General features: G+C 47.0%; 1 protein-coding gene across 5 annotated transcripts in view; it reads right to left on the bottom strand.

Moving 5' to 3' along the window:
- The window catches only part of LOC106047089 (uncharacterized), a 140,345-nt gene that overhangs the window by 18,091 nt on the left and 101,630 nt on the right, over positions 1 to 20,624 (bottom strand). Inside the window, exons 1-2 of one of the 5 annotated variants that reach the window (XM_066980054.1) lie at positions 13,919 to 14,037; positions 7,980 to 8,107 (exon numbers count right to left, since the gene is read on the bottom strand). The exons of the other annotated variants lie outside the window; for them this stretch is intronic. Coding sequence (XP_066836155.1) covers positions 7,980 to 8,107; positions 13,919 to 13,955 — 165 coding nt within the window. The 5' untranslated portion in view covers positions 13,956 to 14,037. Of the gene's footprint in view, positions 1 to 7,979; positions 8,108 to 13,918; positions 14,038 to 20,624 lie in introns of those variants that run through there. 5 annotated transcript variants of the gene reach the window in all.

Genomic DNA, 20,624 nt, shown 5'->3' with positions numbered 1-20,624 from the left:
CATATCTGCTGTGAACACAAGGAAAAAAAAAAGCTTTTTCTGGTGACACTGCCTTACAAAATTTAGCGTACACAATAAATTTTGTTCAGGAGAAGTGTAAGAGATATTACAATGAAAAACAGCAGCCACAAATATCTCTTGGCAGTGGTGACTTACTGCAACAGAAACCCATGCAACTACTCAAAATACTGCTAGCAGAAAGAGCTTTTGTAGGTCAGCATAAGAACCACATCATGAGGTTCAAACAGCTGTTAGGTTTTAAAGTCTCCATATATATTTAAAATTTTCTTAAAAGGCCAGAATTCATCCCTCACAGGAGTCCACTGCTTTGAGAAAGAAATATCACAGTTGATTCTTCACCAGGTAGACAACCGAGTAAGAATTCACCGAATGCAGTTCCCTGAGGTTTATATATCACCAATTCACTCTCCAATTCAGCATCTCACACCTGCAATATCATTCAGTGTTTATGCAACATCAGTGCTTGGAGGGCTTGGCAGAAAATGAGAGCCCCTTGGTCAAACACCCCGTGAGACAAGCTCTACCCCAAAGGTGCTGCCCTTGAAGTAGAGAAGATGGAACAAGGGCAAAAGGGAGGAGAGATTTCCTTTTAATTCCGTGGACGGGGAAGCCTCACAGAGATTACAGCAGTAATTTTGATCCTTGACTTCCCTGATGTCAAGGCTATGGTCAGTAACAGAGTTGCAGCCTCACTAGCTCCCAGCTAGCCAGGGCTGGCGGCAATGCCAGAAAGCTGCACACCAGCCAAGCACAGGATCACAGAATCGTAGGGGTTAGAAGGGACCTCTGGAGATCATCAAGTCCAACCCTCCTGCTAAAAGCAGGTTCCCTACAGTAGGTTGAGCAGGAAAGCATCCAGGCAGATCCTGAATATCTACAGAGAAGGAGAATTCACCACCTTTCTGGGAGCCTGTGTCAGCGCTCTGTGACCCTCACGGTAATGAATTTCTTATGCGTGTTTGTGTGGAACTTCCTGTGTTCCAGTTTTTGGCCATTGCCCCTTGTCCTATCACTGCATGACATTGAAAAGAGCCTGGCCCCATCCATTTGCCTCCTGCACTTTAGATCTTTATAAACATTGATCAGATCACACATCTCAGTCTTCCCCATGCTGATCAGACCCAGGTCTCTCAGCCCCTCCTCATGCTAGAGATGCTGCAGGCCCTTAAACATCTTTGCGGCCCTCCTTTGGACTCTCTCTAGAAGATCCTTTTTTAACTGAGGAGCCCACAGCTGGACACAGTATTCCAGAGGTAGCCTCACCAAGGCAGAGCAGAGGGGAAGGATCACCTCCATCAGCCTGCTGGCCACGCTCTTTTAAATGCACCCCAGGATGCCATCGGCCCACTTGGCCACGAGGATACATTGCTGCCTCATGGCCAACCTGCTTTTCACCAGGACCCCCCTGACAGGACACGGGGTTTTCACCAGATTTGTGATTTTTGTACCAAAGTGCTGTGAACAAAGCCAGAAATGGTGCAATGCCTCCTGCTCCAGGACACCGCAGGGAGCTGGAGGAGTCAGCAGGGCAGAGTGGGTGCTGCACAACAGCCAGATGGCTGAGGGGGCTCTTTCTGGAGCGTGTGATGAGTACACCACCACTGTAGCCAGCTGCTGAGCCTCCTCTGGAAACACAGATTCCCCACCTTTCCCTCTGTGTCCTGCTTCATCTTAGTACTGTTGAACTTTCTACAGCAAAATTACCTAATATCTGAAAGCTGATAAAAGGCACAAATCAAAGCAACCTTGAACATCATGAGGGAGCGAGGACCAAGCCAGTGTTTGCTTGCCAGGCTGGGCCATTTCATGGCATGCTGAGCATCCACCACTGCCAGCAGCTCGCACCAAGGCCAGCACACACAGAGCCATGCAGAGAAGCAGCCAAATCACCGTCACCCACCTGCAAAAGGTCCCCTCTACCAAAAGCCCTAGGGAAACTGCAGCGGCTGGTGGCAGCCTGGGAAATGTTCACATTTTCTACAGACCTGGTCATACCTTCTACAGCATTCAGATCCACTGCAGAATGACGCAACTGTGATTTTTGCCTTCCCTAGCATCAGGCAGTTTCTGTTACAACTGGCATTTTGTTTAAGGGAAGTGATGGGAGAATTATTTTGAAGCCTGCATAAAAGTGGCTCTACCTATACACCACATACACCATGCTCTCACACTGCTTGTGTTTCTGCTTTATTTCACTGTCAGTCTGTGTAGAGCTGCAGACATTGGCTGAATCGGGTTGAAACAGTGATGTTGTCATATCTGGGGAGAGAAAAAGTCTGAAAAAAGCAGCTCTCCAGAGCTGAACCTTGTCTGTACTGGCTTAGAGCAGCATTTGGAAAATTCCCAGATGAAGTGTGACCTCATCTGTTGGAAGAAATGAATGCTGTCAACTCCAGAGTTTACATCAGTGTCTAAAGGCCCTGTCACATGCACAGCTGAGCTTCCTCCAAAAGGCAGATTGTTTTCTAGAAGAGCACCAAGTTCCCAGACGGTGCCAAACAGGAACCACATCTGCAACTGTGAACCTTTAACCTAGACACAGTTTGTTGGGTTTTCAAGACAGACACCGTGCACCAAACACCAAGGGAGGTTTTGATCAAAGACACATAGCACAAGTAATATCCAAAAGCATCTCAGATATCAGAAAAGAAAGGGAGCTCAGATCTAAGATGTTTCAAGTGTTATAAGCACACTCACAGCCAACATTGTAGATAAAACAGTTTGGCCACAGCCAGTCAATAAATTAAAACAAAATCCAAAGTGTTCTTTAAAAGGAAACTGAAAGAATTTAGCACAATTATTACTGCTTAATATCAAAACTAGCTATTAAAATTTCCCTTTAACTGTAGAGACCAAGGACTACAGAAAAGAAACTGCAATTAAAATCCAGGGTTTGGTTCATGGTTACTTTGATTTCTCCCTGAAAAAAACAAAATGGTGACCCTAACCCTTCATTTTTTTCCATTGCTAAGTAGGTGTTATGGAAATTATGCAAGCCAATCACCATAAGAGGGTTTGAGTCTAGGTTTCCTCAATGTTAATAAGCCAGCAAAAAGTCTTCTACAGAGTTAAGTTACAGCTGAGTTAAGTTACAGCTACAGCTCAAGCTAGGTGCCTCCAAGGAGCAACCCTGATTTTCCGATAGCCTTCCAGTTTACAGTCCTCCCTCCTCCACATCCCTGGTGCACACCATCTATGTTGTCCAGCTGCATTTCTGGGCCTGGGGCTTCATCTTCTCCTGGCTGGTCTCCTTCTGTCTCCAGGCAATTCTTTGCATATGTGACTTGTCTTTTCCTCTTATCTCAGGATTAGGAAACTTTTAAGTAAAAGTTTTGTTCCTACTCCCTTGTATTCTAGTTTCAACTGGGGCTGGGTTACAGTTTCTCTGCTTAAAACCAAAAGGTTAAAAGTAAGTTCCCATGGCCTAAGGTTCCATTAATTGTAGCTACTAGGGCTAAGCTGCTACCTATCTTTCTACAGTAGGACATCAGGAAATCTCGTCTCCTGAGAAATCAAATTTCTGAGACCATCAGCCAAAATGCATGAGTTACTTTTCCTTCAGTACAGATTTTTACACGCACCGAAAAGCACAGCTTTTCACAGACTAAAAAGAAGAAAATGAAGAAGGAAGGAATATTAGGGTCCCTGGAGCAGGGCACAGACACTGCTCCAATCTCGTCTGCCTGGCTATAGGACTAAGGATATTGTTGGGTGATTACTGAAATTCAGGCTTGCCCCTTTGAAGCACACCTGTAACAACTGTGAAATCAAAACTGAAAAGAGAAATAAAGGCAATCTCTGAGGAAGGATTTGTAGTATTAAGCCTGGTTGATAAAACGCCACCGACAAGGTCTTCCTTTCCGTGGGACAAAGCTCTCTGTGGTGGCTACAGGCACCAACTGCTACTTCCAGATAAGAGGTTTCAGAGCTTTCAAATGCAGCGCCAGAAAACCACAGCCAAGAGTCTGCAAGCAGCTCAACGGCACAGCAAGGAAACTCATGTCTAAGTAAATAAACAAGGCGCCATTCCCTGATGGTCCTCCTCGCGTCTCCTTTAACTACGAAGAGAACTCTGGGTTTTAAGTTCCTGACACATGGCCAACACAACCTTCTTGTTAATGATCGTACCGGCCTTCTGGTTTCTGTGTGCCACATCAACCCACTTCCCTCATTTCCCTTTGGCATCACGGCACGAAGGCAAGAGCTCTGCTTTGCCCCCAGGCAGCTGCTGCTCCAACGCACTGGTGCTCGCGGAGCCTCATGCACAGCAGGAGAGGTGCCTGCACCCACCAGCGGGCACCTAAGGGGGAGAGCTGCGGGCATCCTTCCCCTAGGGACTCCAGGTGTTTAGGAAACAAGACAAAATCTGTGTATCTCTCTCCCCTGTTGTTTTTCCCCCAGGGAACTGCTCTTTTTGCTTTCATGGACATCCCTCCATTGTCAGGAAGCAGATCCAAGCAAAACCACTGAACTGCTCCGCTTTATAGCTGCTTAGAAAGCACCACTTCCAGCACTTCAAAGCTTCACCATGTACCTTTCTGTGGAGAACAGCAATTCAGCTACTACTGTTCAGATGGCTTTCCTCACCGGAAAGAGCAAGATTTGGGGGCTAGCAACTGTGCCAGAGCATCATCCCCATGCCAATACAGCACGTTTCTGCCCTGTTTGCTGCATCCTGCTGCAACTGCCCATTTCTTTCCTTATCAGGAGCTGTTAGGGGGGAAAGCCCCACTGCTGATAAGGAGAGCTTTCAGACCTGTCTGTTCTCCTATTTCACTAGCAGGTTTGTTTGATTATGGTTTTTGTTTTGATCTTTACTTCTTGCTTAATGATGATAAGATGCAATGTGACTTGCCAATAAAACGAGCCCTTTATGGTAAAAGGTGCTGCTGCTGGCATCAGGAGAACGAGGGGAGGAAGACTTCAAAGCCTATGAGCACAGGTTTAGGGATGTGGATAATACCCATTTCTTTCTTTCTATCTCAGTTTGGTTTTGGGGGGGAAGGGAGGGGCAAAAACTATAAACATTCATTTTAGTTACCGACCAGTGCATTATAAGGTTACAACAGGCCAGAGACCTACAGGGTGTTTGACCCCACTCCTTCCCCTCTCTGCCTGTGTAGCTCCACAGAGCCATAACCCCTGACCTGACAATAGCTTTTGGCACATGCAAGGACCTTTCCTGGTCCCTCACTGTCACGTTAAGGTGTGTATGGAACCATGGATTCATTATACATTCTCGGGATGAGGATTATCGAGTCTATGTATATTGTGTAGGGATACTGAACGTTTCATTATAATCCGGATTTTAACATACAAACTAATTGTTAGCATAAAGTACAATAGAGTGAGTATTAACAAAACAACAGGGTGAAGCACCTTGCTGAAGATTCCTGTGGCAGCTGGCGACCATCCAAACTATCCCACCAACAGTGTTTATCATCTTTCTTTACTCTTTCCATCACCCGATGTATTTCTTCTACACCATGATGGACAGCAGAGTCTTTTGTCCATTTTCTCGAACTTGTTTCATCAGCCGCTTCAAGTCTTCATGTCACAGTAATTTCTTCACCAAGGTAAGGTTCATTCCAATAGGAGTAGGCGGCAGATCATGAAGCCATGGATGTAATAAGTTGATAAGAGGTGACAGAAGCTGAGCAACTAAATCACATCCTCGAATTTTGGTAAAATTACAAACAAACATTAGAGTGATTACTGGTATCTTCTGTAGTATTATCTATGACTATAGAATCACCATAGGTTCTCATGCATTTAAAATTAATTGATGATCATTTTCTTCAGTTTGTTCCCCATAGGGTAAAATGTCTGATAGAAGCCATTGACTTGCTCCTAAGGCCAATAAGAATGATTTTATCGGTCTTTCCAATTTCCTTACGTCATCCGTAGTAGCAGTTATTCTACTCATTAGGACATCAGCATCAATGTTATTTAGTATACCTAATCCTGTTCCAAATAACCCAGTTGCATCCCATAACTTGTGCCAAGATTGTTTCAGAGAATTTCAGAGAACGTCCATGTAACCACGCTAACCAAAGGAAATTAAAAAAGGAAATAAAATATGCTCGGTTGTATTCAGCCTGCAGGGTTAGAAAGAGGGTGAAATAACAATCTTTGACTTCCCACGCGTAGGGATATTTGGGACTAGTTAGTACCATTGCTACTGTTCCAATGTGAGGCATTTTCACTAGCACAGGTTGTCCAGTGTAAAATCCTGTAGGATGTTCTTCTGGTTTATAACAAACCTTTGGGGTGATTGTAGCGGTAGACGCACAGAAGGCTTTCACTATCTCTGCCATGTTTGGAACTGCAGAAGGCAACAGTGTGGTGTTAGCAGTTAACTGTCTGTAATCCCCCGTAAAACGCCATTGCCTGTTTGGTTTCTTTACCAGCCATACTGGTGAACTATAAGGTGAATGAGTCCTTTTAATAATGCCTCTTTGTTCTGATTATGTTACCACCCCGTCAATCCCCATAAGTGCTGCTGCTGGCAACAGATATTTCCGAACATGAGTGATTTTAGAGGGGTGTAAGGTCATGGATGCTTGTAACAGACTCAGTTTCACTATGCCTGAATCCCTTTGATGTGTCACCAAGCTCCACACAGTACCATCTGGGAGTTTCTACGTTTGCCCATGTAGTATGTCAAATCCTAAAATATTAGTATATGCAGCACCTACTAATACTCCTGCCCTGGTTAATTTTTGTTCCTCTACCAGCCAGAGGGAAATTTTTGCATTGGGGCATTCTTTTTCCACATCATTGATTCCTGTGAATTTAACCCTGTGTTGAGCAGGTATTATGCGCAGAGTTTTTGCTGTCTCGTGTAATTTTCCTAGTTACTTTAGGCAATTACTCCACACTCACCACCCCCGTGTGGTGCAGGGGCGCCCATGGCAGCCTCAGCTTGGCACTGACACGAGCTCTGCACGCCAGGGAGTGATGTCTCCTCCCGGTCCACAGTCCACTTTTAGCCCAGGACAGAAAGCTGTGACATGTTTGTGTGCACCTTGTGCCTCTTTCCGTCACCTGACCCATAAACCAGAAGGTCTGAACAAGGCAATTGTGTTTACAAGTTGTACTCTGGGAATAAGGCATGCTTCTTGGAAAGCTAGCTTCGGGTATTTTTTAAGCAGCTATCACACATACACGATCAGGCTTCAGTTTAATCACAGTGCTGCAAAACAACTGCTGCCCTTTCGGAGCATCTATGGATAATTTAGTTTGCTTTTACAGTCCCAGTTCAGGGCTACAACTACTCTATTAGAAAAGCACTTCAAACACTTGGTGATTTGTCTATTGTTACACACACGTTCCAGGCTCAGAACATTGAATTAGAGTTATTTCCTCTAAATTAAAATAAAACAACAATTCCTCTCTTTTCTTTGGCAGGCATGCTGGCCCTGGCTAAGACCCATGGTATAATCTCATGCACAAGGTTGAATTAACATCTCTCTTCAGTACCTTCTTACACCTAGTTTCTTTTTTCCCCTACTGTTAGCTTTAGTCCAGGCCACCATCCTCTCGAAAAACCCTAGATGCATTGCACCAAACTTTTCTACTTTATTTTTTTAGTGCTCTTTAAAACCAGCACCACTTACTTCCAGATTCACCCTACAGCCACCAAACCTGCCAGGATTTACACACGCAGCTCCCAGGAGAGCTGTCCCGTCTCTTTGCACAGACAGACTCACAGACAGACTCACAGACAGACAGCCTGCCCGCCCCAACCAGTGCATCAGCCAAATGTGCGTACCCCAGCCCCAGTACCTCATCCTTGAGCTGGAAGTCCCAAAAGCTCACAGCCCGAGACCAGACAGCAGAGGTGGAACCGACAGCGCTCTGTCCCCATCCCGCAGCAGCATCACATCAGGACACGGGTATCAGAACCGCACAGAGCGGCTGAGAGCACCTGCACCTGGGGGCTGCTCACTGCCCACCTTCGGCTCATGGAGCTCATCTCTGCACCCAGCCTTGCTCTTGCTTGCGGCTGTATGACTTCCATGTGCCCTCTCTTTCTTTGTTTGCCAAGAGAAAAAATTAATCTTGCTCTGCTGTGTCTTGTAACCTATTAAAACAAACAAACAACAAAAAAAAACAAATAGGTTTTACTGGAGCAGTTCTGTGAAAAGTCACCGCTGAGGAATGTTGGCAGCTGGCTGCACCCCCCTTCACCTATCAATTGCATTCGGAAACGTACCGGCAAAGTTTCAGTGTTGCTCCATTTGCTTTACAACTGCCCCACAGCTGGATGTGATACGTGCTGCTCTGGAAGGGAGAGCTTGTGTACCCAAGCATCCACTACATGGCACTACTTGATTATACAGCATGTTTGTGTTTGTACTCATTAGCAGAAGTGAGGAAAAGCAGGCTGATTGGGTAGACAACTGAATAAAAGCGTTAAGCCAATCTGAATTAAAACCTATTTAGCATTCTTTGCTGCAGGCTTAGCATCCAGTCTCCACCCCGGGATTAGTGCAGCGGATGCCAGCAGGGGATTACCATGGATATCAGCAAATCTGGGGCTTCACAGAACGGTTGAGGTTGGCAGGGACCTCTGGGTCCACCTGGCCCAAGCCCTGCCCCAGCAGGGCCACCCAGCACCATGTGCAGGCGGCGTTGGGAGATCCCCAAGGAGGAGCACTCAGCACCTCTCGGGGCAGCCTGTGCCAGGGCTCCAGCACCTGCCCAGCAGCACAGGAGCGTTCTGGTGTTGTGAGGGAGCCCCTGTGCTCCAGGTGGCACCCAGTGCCTCTCGTCCTGTCCCTGGGCACCACCAAAAAGAGCCTGGCTCTGTCTTCTCTGCACCCTCTCCTCAGGTATTCATAGACATCGATGAGATCCCCCATCGATGAGCTGCCCCAGCCATCCCTGCCTCTCCTCGCAGCAGAGCTGCTCCAGGCCCTTCAGCATCCTGGCACCCTTCTGTTGGACTCTCTCCAGTATGCCCAGTCTGCCTTGTTCTGGGGTCCCAGGACTGGACACAGCACTCCAGGTACAGCCACACCAACACTAAATTGAGGGGAAGAATCACAGCTCTTGACCTTCTGGCAATACTTGACCTAGTGTTTGCTTTTCCAAGTCCTTTTCTTTGACGTTGCTTTTGGCACTATGACAGGTAGATAAAGCTTAGCAAAGCACAGTGTGGCTGCAGCACAGCGACACGGCTGTGTGCAGGCCCTGGCAGGACAGCCCAGGGGAATTCCCTGTAAGTCTCAATGCAGATATCCCAGATCAGAGCCTCCCTAGCTGGCCCACGTAACGCAGCCATCGCTGTCAATTCTGTCTGTGCAGACTGGGGGCACTGCCAGCGCAAGGCACAGTGGATCTGGGAGTTACAGCCAGAATTACATTGAGTCCCAGCTAACTAACATGAAGAGAGATCTAAATACAAGTATATTCCTGCCTTGAGGTACTATGGCTCCTAAGGACTGCTGACATGGTGACGGCACACACAAGCAGCGAAGGGAGCATTTTTCATTCTCCTATCACACATTTTGGACCACAACTGAAAGCACCTCCAGCATGGGCTGATTGATAGCCCAACTTCAGAGTTTATATTTTCTTTTAAACACATCACACGGTATCCGTAGGAGACAAGGTTTCTCCAGGTTTGCAGGTCCAAGAAAAATAGCAGTGCAATCCTTTCCCGCCTCAGCACACGAGGTTTCATTCACCTGGCTAAAAACACGGCTTGTCAGTGTGGCATCCTGCCCTGCCAAGCACAGCACTGGCTGGAGCAGCAGACGATGATTTCCCTTCTGTGAGGGGAAATGCTTGAGCAGAGCAAAATCTGCTTTATACCACTGTGAAAATCCCCAGTTAATTTTACAGGAGATGAAAAGCATGACTGGGAGGACAGAAGTGCAGCCACAACTCCACTCTGATCCAAGCCCTGGCCGTAGGTCTCGGTTTTTGTTCTCAGCCCGAACAGACAACAGTAATGCATTCCCTTGGGAACATTTATCAGAGGGTGGGGGGGCTGGCAGCCTGGAAAACGCACAAGTTCAAAACACGAATACACTGCCAATAAGCAAACGTATGCCACATGACAAGCCTGCAAGCTTAAAAGCCGAGACCACCAAATAACTCCAACTCCCAGGTGGACACGCAGCATGACCTGGAGCAACCTCCCCTTTCCGTGGTCTGGTCTACCCTCTGCAAAAGCACAAGCACCTCTCGGCTTCAGAGGGGGCACAGAGCATCCTCTGCCCGAGAAAGTCACCCCTGAGATGGCTACGGAGTGCCACAGCTTGCTGTAAAACGTCTGCATGCTGGACAAGGATTTTGTAACCTACCCAGCCACCTTCTGACACCAGGCAGTCTTGTTTGTGTTTGCATTGATAAAAAGCAGATTCTGCATCTTTGGACATTTTTCATCAAGCCTAAAATGGAAGAATTGCATAACAATACCACTCATGCAAATAAAAACAACTGTATATTTGCTCTAAACTACAGAAGGCAACTGAATACTTAAAAGGCAATGACCTTACTAACATAATCCTCTGCATCTCAGGGTGCCTCATCCCGTGTGCCTTCTGAAAAGCTTAAACCTAGGTATGGCCCAGGGAATAAGAGAAACACAAAGGTTACAAATGTTGCAAGTAAAACCTTTGCCAATAGATAGGGATCAATCTATGTCTCCGTGTGATAGCTGGCAGCACTCCTCAAATAACAAAGCAAAGGAAACAGCCACAGCACTCTGCCTGTTGTCTCTGAGCCCTTGTTTTTCCTTGTATGACTCATGCTCCACATCTGACCATTGCTACTCATTTGGCCGTTTATAAGAATTGGATATATGTGATGTGGATTTCGCTCTCGGAGGAAGTTACTTCAGCCCTGGAACATAAGACAGGGGATTTTGGGCTACTTCCTTGACCTCTGGTATTGTGCTGGAGTCCAGCGACCCAAGGAGTTCCCATGTTTCCCCGATCACTGCTTCCCTCAAGTAAGGGAGAACCAGCTAACATCTCCCTCTCCACATACACATTCCAGAGGATAAATAGACACAGATTTAACAAATACACACAGGCAACCTTTGACACAAGTGGGCCTTTTCTGCTTCCCCTTCTGAATAGAATGCACTGGTACCAGAGATCTGGAGAATTTTAACTTCTTTTCTCTCTAAAAGGGTTGTTTAATCACTAGTTTGGGTATTTAGCACTTTACCGTTCACTGAGAAGATAGGAGCCGTCCATCCTGCAGCAACCCAAGCCCCTTGATGGCTGTTGCATTCACCAGCCCGGGCAGGCAGGTGGAGGGCACCATACTGCCTCCTCTGACACTACAAGGCACTCGCACGTCCTCTCCAATACAGTTACTGTCTGCAAGAAGGCTCATGGCAGCTCAGACCCATCATTCCAGGCCAGGCAGAAAATCCAAGAAGAAACTCCTTTTGCACCAGGTTTTCCCTCTGGGGTGTGCTCTGTGCCACACACCCCCTCAGCTCTCCTACCATGACAAAGCTGGTGTTGGGGTCTCCCTTCCAGCTGTGGAGACATATGAGCTCATGATGGAAAAGGACCTCGTAACAGCTGTGTAGATGCCAACACTGTTTCTGAAGCATCAGAGCAGATCTCTGTACCATCAGGCTAAAAGATGGGAATCCCAGCAAAAGATTGCCCTTGTTTCATAAGCGATGCAACTGTGCCAACAGAGCTGTCTCTAGAGCAAGGCCATGACTTAATAACTTGGAATATGGAGATCTTCCTTGAACAAACTCATGAAACAGGACACCATGCTCCAGCATAACTTGGAACATGGAGATCTTCCTTGAACAAACTCATGAAACAGGACACCGTGCTCCAGCTGAGGTCCCACTGAAGTAACCAAGCTAGTTACCACAGTCCCATTCAGTGTGGGATCCCTTATAACTCACAGTTCTCGTGGAGCTGCCACCAGCAGGTCACCCCCCAGCGTGAACCAGCACAGCTGCTTACTCAAACAGTACTACAAGGCTCACGACTACCCACACATGCCAGGCAGGCTGTGAGGCCACTCTGCGGCCACCTGTGCCTCTTGGACAGGGCACACCAGAGAAGAGCCAAAGTGAGGTGGGTCCCCAGGTAACGTGCTGTGTGGCCAGATGCTGCTCCCCAGACGGACCTCAGGGAGCTTCTATAATGCAATCTGCCACCCAGCAAGGGGAATCCAATCCCCCTTTAACCATCAACTTGAAGGTAAAACTATTGAAAGCATCACATAAACAGCAGTTTTTAAGGTCTAAGATTTCTGCTTCTCCCATCCTGTTTCAAGACCACTGGCTGAGGACGTCTCACATCAGCAGCTTTGGCAGATGATATTTACTCCCATGAAAGGTTAATCTTTACATCTACTTTTAAACAAGATTCTTGTGCCGATGTCAGGGAAACTACTCTGATTTGTTTAATGCCTATAACATAAGGACATTGTTTACAAGGAAGCAAGCAATGAGTAAGGTTCATTTCCTAGTTGATAGTGGCTGGTTTACACCATCTGTCAAGAAAGTCTTGCACTCAGAGGCAGCGAAAAATCCCCACACAACATTATCTCCTTGAAGTTCACCCTCTGCCGTGGTTAACCAAGAGAAAGGCATCCTGAAACAGGCATTTTTACTTTCTGTTTTTAGCCCAGGCTCCCAAGCATTAGTGCACACGTGACCCAGTGAAAACACAGCTACCACAACGGGGAAGCACATCCAAGCCCAACTTCACCACTATAAAAGGAAACATTTAAACAACGGAGAAGTTTGGGTTTGTGCATAACATGGATAAAGTGGGAGTCTCTGCAGTTAAAATGGAATGCGTTCAGTGAAGAAGAATTTCATTCTTCATGACTTGATTGTAACTAATTAAATCTGGCTGAAGTATCACATGCAGGACCTGCATTAAGGATACGTGTTTTATTTGAAAAGTTGATCTGGCAAACAGATTGCCGTTTTTAAATTTGTTTTAAGCATTCAGAGGAAATATTTAAACAGTATTTTTATTGACATGACCTGTCAGAGCATGAAACAGTGGAGAGCACAACCTACTTCAGGCTGAGCAGAAGTGTAGAAGCTGCACAAGGCAGTTGTTTCACTGTAAGATGAGCTTTTTCCTCCCCCCCAGCAAACACCAGGTGAATCGCCCCTTCATTCACTCAAGCATTAGCTCCAGGCAAAATGTTATAGCTAACTCACCCCAAAATGACCCATCCGACAGCTTTTCTTTTCCCAGCAAGGGACACTAAGCCACCACTTGCTGATGGATGCCTTTCTGGTACACAAACAGAAGAGGAGGAGGACACAGACCAGGGCTGATGCTGGGCACTGGAACTCCCACAGGACCCCTTTGCTCTGCAGGAGCCTGTCCTGCTCCGGGTGCCATCTCCAGATCCCATTGGCACGGCACAAAAAGGATCACGGAGAAGAATAGAAAAAGCAAGGGTGAACCTGTGAGGAGCCACCATCTGACTGAGACCAGAACACACGAGAGGCTTTAGTTCTTCCCATGTGCATGGGAGGCACACTGCAACAGCTCAGTGGCTCATGAGAGACCCTAGCCTCTCAAGTAAAATTAACAGCTACATGAAGGAACACTTCATTTATTGCAACCAAAGGCTTCCTCGTTTGAGCACAGCTTTTCTTTCGTGCCCAACAAGAAAGTGGCTTAGATCTATTTATCCTGATGTTCTCAATTGACCTTTTCACACCAAAGCCTGACTCTTGCTGAGGACACACTTTTTTTTTCACTTCTTCCGTTTGCCATAACTACAGCCCTCTGAGGACTCACACAACATCCTGTGACAGTGGCTTTCACCTTTCTGAAACCTTTCAATCTGCAGAGATATTTTTCTTCCATAAGGCAGTCAGACGCTGGCAAACTACAGCTCAGATCCGTCAGGACACTCACTCACTCACCACATATTTTCCTTGTTGCTGTCACTCTTGCTAGCATTTTTTAGTCAAAGCCTTGCCAACTGTTCTGTACAGAAGAGATTTAAGTTTCAGAGAAAACATGGCAAATGAGCGACTTCAGGCAGCTCACAGTTCAGTATCGCCCAAGATTGCACTTTCTCCCCCTCCAAACCTTAACCCCAATTATGACCCAACACCTACCTCGCAAAATTCTCCCATGAAACAGTGCTCACAATGGATGCCTTTTGGTAGCCCTCAACTTCCCTCACACAACCCCACTCACAACAGGACTCTCCACTTTCTCTGTCTCCAAATCCTAACCCTAATTAAGACCCTAACCCAATACCCACTCCACCTAAGGCTCCCATAAAATGGCACTCACAACAGGAGAAGGCAGGCCCCACAGGTAGCTCTAGGATGCCCATGAGGCCTCCCAGGAACCTCACTGCACCCAGAGGCCTCCCAGTGCACCCTAGAGTCTCCGCGGGCCTCCCAGTGTAGTCTAGCATCTCCTGAAATAATTAAAAGTAGTTGTGAAACATCCAAACTATAGACAAAGTTCATTTAACCTACCCTGAAGTTTGTTCAGTCCCAGAAACCACCAAAATTCACACCACAAAACTACAGCAGAACACTAACAACTTACACATTTCCATCAGGAACTGAACCCGAGCCCCAGAGTCCCCGTTTCCCTTGTCTTCATTCACAAATAGGATATGTGCTTTCATGTCAGACCGTATCCGGTTTTCCTGCAGGTTTGATTGTTATCTATTCCATGCTCATGCTCAGATTATTGTCTGCAAATACTATCTAAGATTTTTTTTTTTTAGAAGGCTAAGCGGAAAAAAATATCCAGGAAATAGTTTCAAAGCAAAAGGCCTTCCTTCTCTGTGACTCATAGCCTCATACATTGCTTAGGAACAAATACAGCTTTTTCCTCACCATTCTGTGAAACAAATAGCACAAAGTCCTTCTCTTCCTGCCCCTTGCAAAGGTAAATGAACTCATGAAGACTTGGAGACCACAGAGCAAGGGATGCAGAGGAGCACAGTAGCACAATCCACTGCCTTCAGGTGATCATGAAATAATCCCTTTACAGTCACCGAGAACAAATCTAGAGCTGAGGATCACAAGCTGGAGTGGTTTTGTTGCAAAGAGTTAAAGACCCTGGCTCAGCAAGCCCCAAGTCACAGCCACCGGGCTCTCGGCTGCCTGCTTTGCACTGCTGGGGACCTTCCTCTGCAGGGCCCCGCTGCGGCGCTCCCCCAAGGACAACCCCCTGCTGGTGCCGGCAGATTTGTAAATCCTGTGCTGCCAACCAGGCCTAGGTCTGCCACATGCATGAAGTTTTGCCAAAGACAAACAGCTGTAAGGCCCAACCACTGCAAAACAGACATCACTTTCTTTTTTCTGATGGGTTCCCATCATCACTATAGGGTTGGGGGAAAAAACAAAGCCAAAAGAGATCAAGCAAAGCCAGTTTCAAACAGATTCGTTGTTCCTCGCCTCCTGAAGAAGCTGGAGGATCACTGGTCCCAGCAACACCGCAGAAACCCTGCAGTAAAGGAGCAGCTGCAGGAGTTGCTCCAAGCAGACAGAGCACGCTGGAGAGGTGCCAGCAGCCTTCGTGCTGCACCTTCCTTTGCTTAGCCGGAACGTTAACGTGATTACCTCAGCATAAATACAGCTTGTTCTTCCAGTTTGTTTTAAAATAATACGAGCAGAAAGGAAAACAATGTTTTGATGTGATAAAGCAGCGAGAGTAAACAAATACTGTTGATGTGATAGTATCTGCAAATGTACACAGAAGAACTTGACTTGCTGAATCTGATAATCGGCTGCCACTTCTCTGTCATTTCAGGAAATTGGTTTTGTTTTTATGGAAAACCAGGAAGAGGTAATGACATTGGAATTACGAGCTTCACATTTGCCATGGGAAAGAGGAGAAAACCACAGAGCTTGGGGCAGATGAGCAGGGCAGAAGCTGCATGGCTGGAGCTGCTTGCAGTGGTCACCCAAGGCTGGAGCCCACGAGTGAGGAACAAAGGGAAGAGTTCATTGTGCAAAATGAAGTGCTCAGCACAGCAGAGGGAGAAGCCACACACTGCTCAGAACAGAGGGAGTTTCAGATTTATCCTTATTTGAAGTATTTTCCTTGCTGAAACTCTGTCTCCAACACGTCTCTCAACTTCCATTTCTGCCCCCTATTGCTGCAGGGGACATCGGCTTCTTGGGTAGAGGCCAGCAGTACTGCAGATGCCATTCATTTAGAGTCCACAATTACCCATCCTGGTGCAGTAAAGTTGCATCTTTCAAGAACTTTCTGCTTCGAGTTATTGCCTGATTATTTGAAAACGCGTTACGTTTGTTTAGGATCATCACACCACATTTGAGCTTTTAGAAGAGGCTTCAAAGCCCAGACAAATGGCCTTGCACCCAGGCAGGTGGCAGGAGGACAAAGCTGCTAGAGGAGGAGTAACATGCGTTTGGCACTCAGGCACCACTGACACCATGCAGTCACATCACAAGTCACCAGCAACACAGGGAAATGCTCTCCTAGCTCTTTTTCCAGAGGCAAAGCTTGGTCCCTTCACACTACTGAAGTTGTTTCCTATAACAACATTCTGGTCTGCTAAGTAACGCAGTGATCTTCATTAACTTTTTTCTTCCTAAATTCTTGCAAAGCCAAGTCGAGCAAATAAACTCTCATCAGCAGAGCCACACATGGTCACAGCCACCACTGCTGTAGGATATATAGAGTAACATCTCTGTTTCAGATCGGTATTTCCTATAATGTTTTTCTAAATACACTGCATACTCCTACAGCGCAATGGTGTTAAACTCTGAACCCCTGCCCTACAGTGGAAGTGCTGTACAAACACATACCATAAAACCTTTATCTCAGAATTTATAGTTAGGCTAATTGCTGGCACAGCAGCAAGAGATGGCCAGATGCAGGGAGGCTGGGATAACACTGCAAGCCTGGTTTATTATGAATATATTCATTACATGGTGAAAAAGGATGCTAAGCTGCTGAGTGACCAAGACATTAAGTAGATAGGTGGGGGAAAAGTGGGGCTGGAGAGACTATTGTGAGATCTACGTATGCATTTCACCTAACATTTTGCTGCAGCTCTCCTAGCAGCCAAGCACCCTGGTGTTCATGTGAGAACACTGTGTTCTTACCCGCAGGATTTTGGTTTTAAGCATTGCTCACTAGTGGTTGTCTCGTAAGCCTGGAAAAGCCCAGAGGGCAAACTTGAACTGGCTGACTTGTTTTTATATCTAAAAAAAAAAAAAAAAAGTGCATTCACAAGGAGTTGGAGTTGCTAACACCAGTCCCTTTTCTCACGGAAGCAGTCTAAGATGGAGCAAACTGGACACACAGCTCCGCTGCCACACACAGTCCCACGACCATAGGCAGCGCATGAGTGGCACCAGGACGGCAGTGGGAGCAATGGCAGAGCTGCAGGGCACCCTCTGCCCCTGGAACCCCATGCCTGAGTACTCTGCTGTCTCACACAGATCTCCTTACTCATCCACACACCCTTTTGCAGAGGATCAGGATGTCTACAGTGCCTGGGGCTAGCAAGGAAATAGATTGAGACATTAGCAAATTTGTCTCAATTGGAACCATCTGTAAGCCACATCTTCGGAGCTCAGCCTGGTTCAGACATCACAGCCTCTGGCTCAACATTCATCACCCTGAGAGGAGGCACTGCCTTTCTGAGAAACGATTAGCACCCAAAGGTGTCATTAATACTAATATGGAGCAGATACTGCCCCTTTCACAGTGCTCCATTGGATGCCTGTGGCTGTCTGCAGCGTTCACGTACCCCGGTCCCCAGACACAATGCAGGATGCAATGGGCAGCACCAGAGCATGGCTGCATCCCCCGACCAGCTGTATCCCCAAAAAACAAACTTGGGGTGTCCCAGGAACACTCCCCCTGCTGTCACTGCTTACAGACCTGAAGCAGTGGGGAGAGAACAAGCAAAAACACACACTCACAGCACTTGAGCCAAGAGGTAGGGTGCCTGGAGCAACAGAGACAGCTGGGGAAGGAAACACAGGACCAGGGGAAACGTCTGGGCAGAAACATCAGGATACAGATGGGGAGACTGTCACACACCCTGGGGTGGTGGCACTGAGATGCTGCCCCACACCCTCTGCATCCCAGGGGCTGGGCACTGCTGTGTGAGCCTCTCCTGCCGCTCACAGGCTTCAGAGCACCTGGTTAGGAGTTCTGCTCACTGCATTTACCTGGTTCGACTGTCAACAGGACATGCACTCCTGGTTAAAAAGCAAAAAAAACAACCCCCGCACCTTTCCCTAAAGGCTTCCACACGTCATAGTGCTGGTGCCCATTTGCACAGGTCCAAGTACTTCCTCTTAAATAGCAAGCTAATAGATTAGATTTTAATCCAGAAACCAAAGGCAGCAGCACGATTTGGATTACCATGGTATTTTTACACAGCACTTTCTTGCCAACACAAAATCACTAATCCTTTCATTTGCTTTAGCGTTTTAATTTCCTCACAAGGGGCAGGCGCTGAGTTCTGCTGTCTGGGGACAGCAACAGGAGCCGAGGGAACGGCATGGAGCTGGGACAGGGGAGGGTCAGGCTGGGGGTTAGGGAAAGGTTCTGCACCCAGAGGGTGGTAGGGCACTGGGACAGGCTCCCCAGGGACATGGTCATAGCACTGAGCCTGCTGGAGGTCAAGAAGCATTTGGACAGTGCTCTCAGACACAGGGGGTGGTTTTTGAGTGGTTCTGTGTGGAGCCAGGAGGTGGACTCCATGGTCCTTTGTGGGTCCCTTCCAACTTAGGATGTGAATCAATGGTTGTCCTTAAATTGAGTCAGATTTTCCCTGACGATCTATCTAGTGGAAAAGAAATTAAACAGATAATGAGACTGAACCACAGAAGGTACCTGTCTTTTCCCAAACTCTTAAAAAATAATAATAATAATAATTTAAAAAAAAAAAAAACTTGAAAAAGCCTTCCCTGCAAAAGCTCCAAGAACTGTGTGGTTAGATAAGTCAGGAACAAGACCTTCCCCAAGTTTTTTCTACTTCCATAACAAAACCAGGCATTTCCTTACCCTTCAGTTGTGTACAATAAAGGCTGGCTGCCAGCCCAATGTCTCTTTATCCTATGACAGTCTGAAATAATTCAGATCTGAGGTTTTAGGCTTTCTTCAGTTCAAATATGAGAAACCCAAATGCAGAGTTGTAAGCGATTGCACCCGCTCCCTTTCAAATTGTTATCAGTGCATCACAGAAAAGAGGAGGGGGGGGAGGCCCAGTTTCAGCAGATTTCTTCACAGATGAGAAGATGGAAAGTCTTTGCTATGGGAGGCTTCTCTGATCTTCCCCAGGGCCATAAATTTAGAAGGACAATAAAGTTACAACACAGCCTCAGATTCACTTTCCGTCTTAGTGCTGGGGGAATTTTGAAAGCGGGAACATCAACAGGCTGCATCCAAACCGGATGCTCGAAAGCTCATTCCTGAGCAGAGCTGCCTTTACCCCTTCCTCTCCTCTCCATGAGCTTGCTCTGCCTCCCATTCCCATTCCCAGGGCAGGGAATCACTCTCCCTCATCCCAGGCTTTTGTTGCCACCACCCAGGCACTCTGGCAGCTCCTGATGTTTTCTGCAGTTTGTACTGTGGACGGGCTTCAAAACGGAGCTGGGTAAGATGTGAAAGCACTTACAGATGAAACCAGCTGGGACACATGCTTTTCATTCCTTTTCTAGAAAGAGGCTTGCAAGGGATTAATTTCTTTCCTCCTTTTTCAAAAGAAGTATGAAAAGCAAGTTAGTGGAATGATGCTTGCTTATAGGTATCAGAAAAAGCTTGTACAACTTCCTAACTAATCTCTGTCGCAGGAGTAGTTCCACTAGGCCTGGCACGCAATCACATTATGCTCAACACTGCACAAATACAGAAACAAAAGCCTAAACAATTATTATTTCTAATCTTTGCAATCCAGAAGTCCTACAACTTATTGAAAACAAAAACAATAGAAGAAACAACAGCCTCTGAACCCCAAATGGGGAGCCAATCCTAATACAGCCAGAGTCAGTAGTCCTATCGACACAAAAGAAAGTACAAAAGTTGTCCATCAAAACTAATTTGAAGTAATTATTGCTCTAATACTAAGCTTCTCTTCAGCAGCAGGTATCTGCTACAAAGCCACCTGCAGGCTCTCCCCTTCGCTCACCTGCTACCTCACAGCCCCATCGCGGTCCCTGCAATACATCTGTGCCTGATGCCATGCGCAGCCTCATATTCAAGGATTAAAGGCTGCCCCGAGCAGAAAAATGCTCAGCTAGGACTCTCACCCTTAATGGGGACAGTGGGGACAGCAATATTAATTTCAGATTGACCCAGTGATCAGAGACGAAGCGCCCTTCGCCAGCCTGACGCTTCTGACTGCAGAGCAGGACTGGAATTTCACATCTGGAACAGTTTGGGATGAAAAGCTCCTGTGCCAGTCCCAGCATCAGCCACTTGATGGCCATCCTGCTTTACACAAGGGCAGCAACAGGGACAGAGCGAGCCCCCCGAGCTGGGGACCTGCCTGGGACCCCACCAGCAAGCGGGGAGCCAAGGGGTCCCCAGACACCTCCCGAGCAGGGCTCAAAGGCACCGCCACGCTCCCCTCGCTGCCGCAGCCACCCAGGGTGTTTTTAGAAGTCAGCA

The sequence above is a fragment of the Anser cygnoides genome, chromosome 19, assembly GCF_040182565.1.
Source record: "Anser cygnoides isolate HZ-2024a breed goose chromosome 19, Taihu_goose_T2T_genome, whole genome shotgun sequence".
Taxonomy (NCBI): Eukaryota; Metazoa; Chordata; class Aves; order Anseriformes; family Anatidae; genus Anser; species Anser cygnoides.
This window is presented reverse-complemented; position numbering and strand designations above follow the sequence as displayed.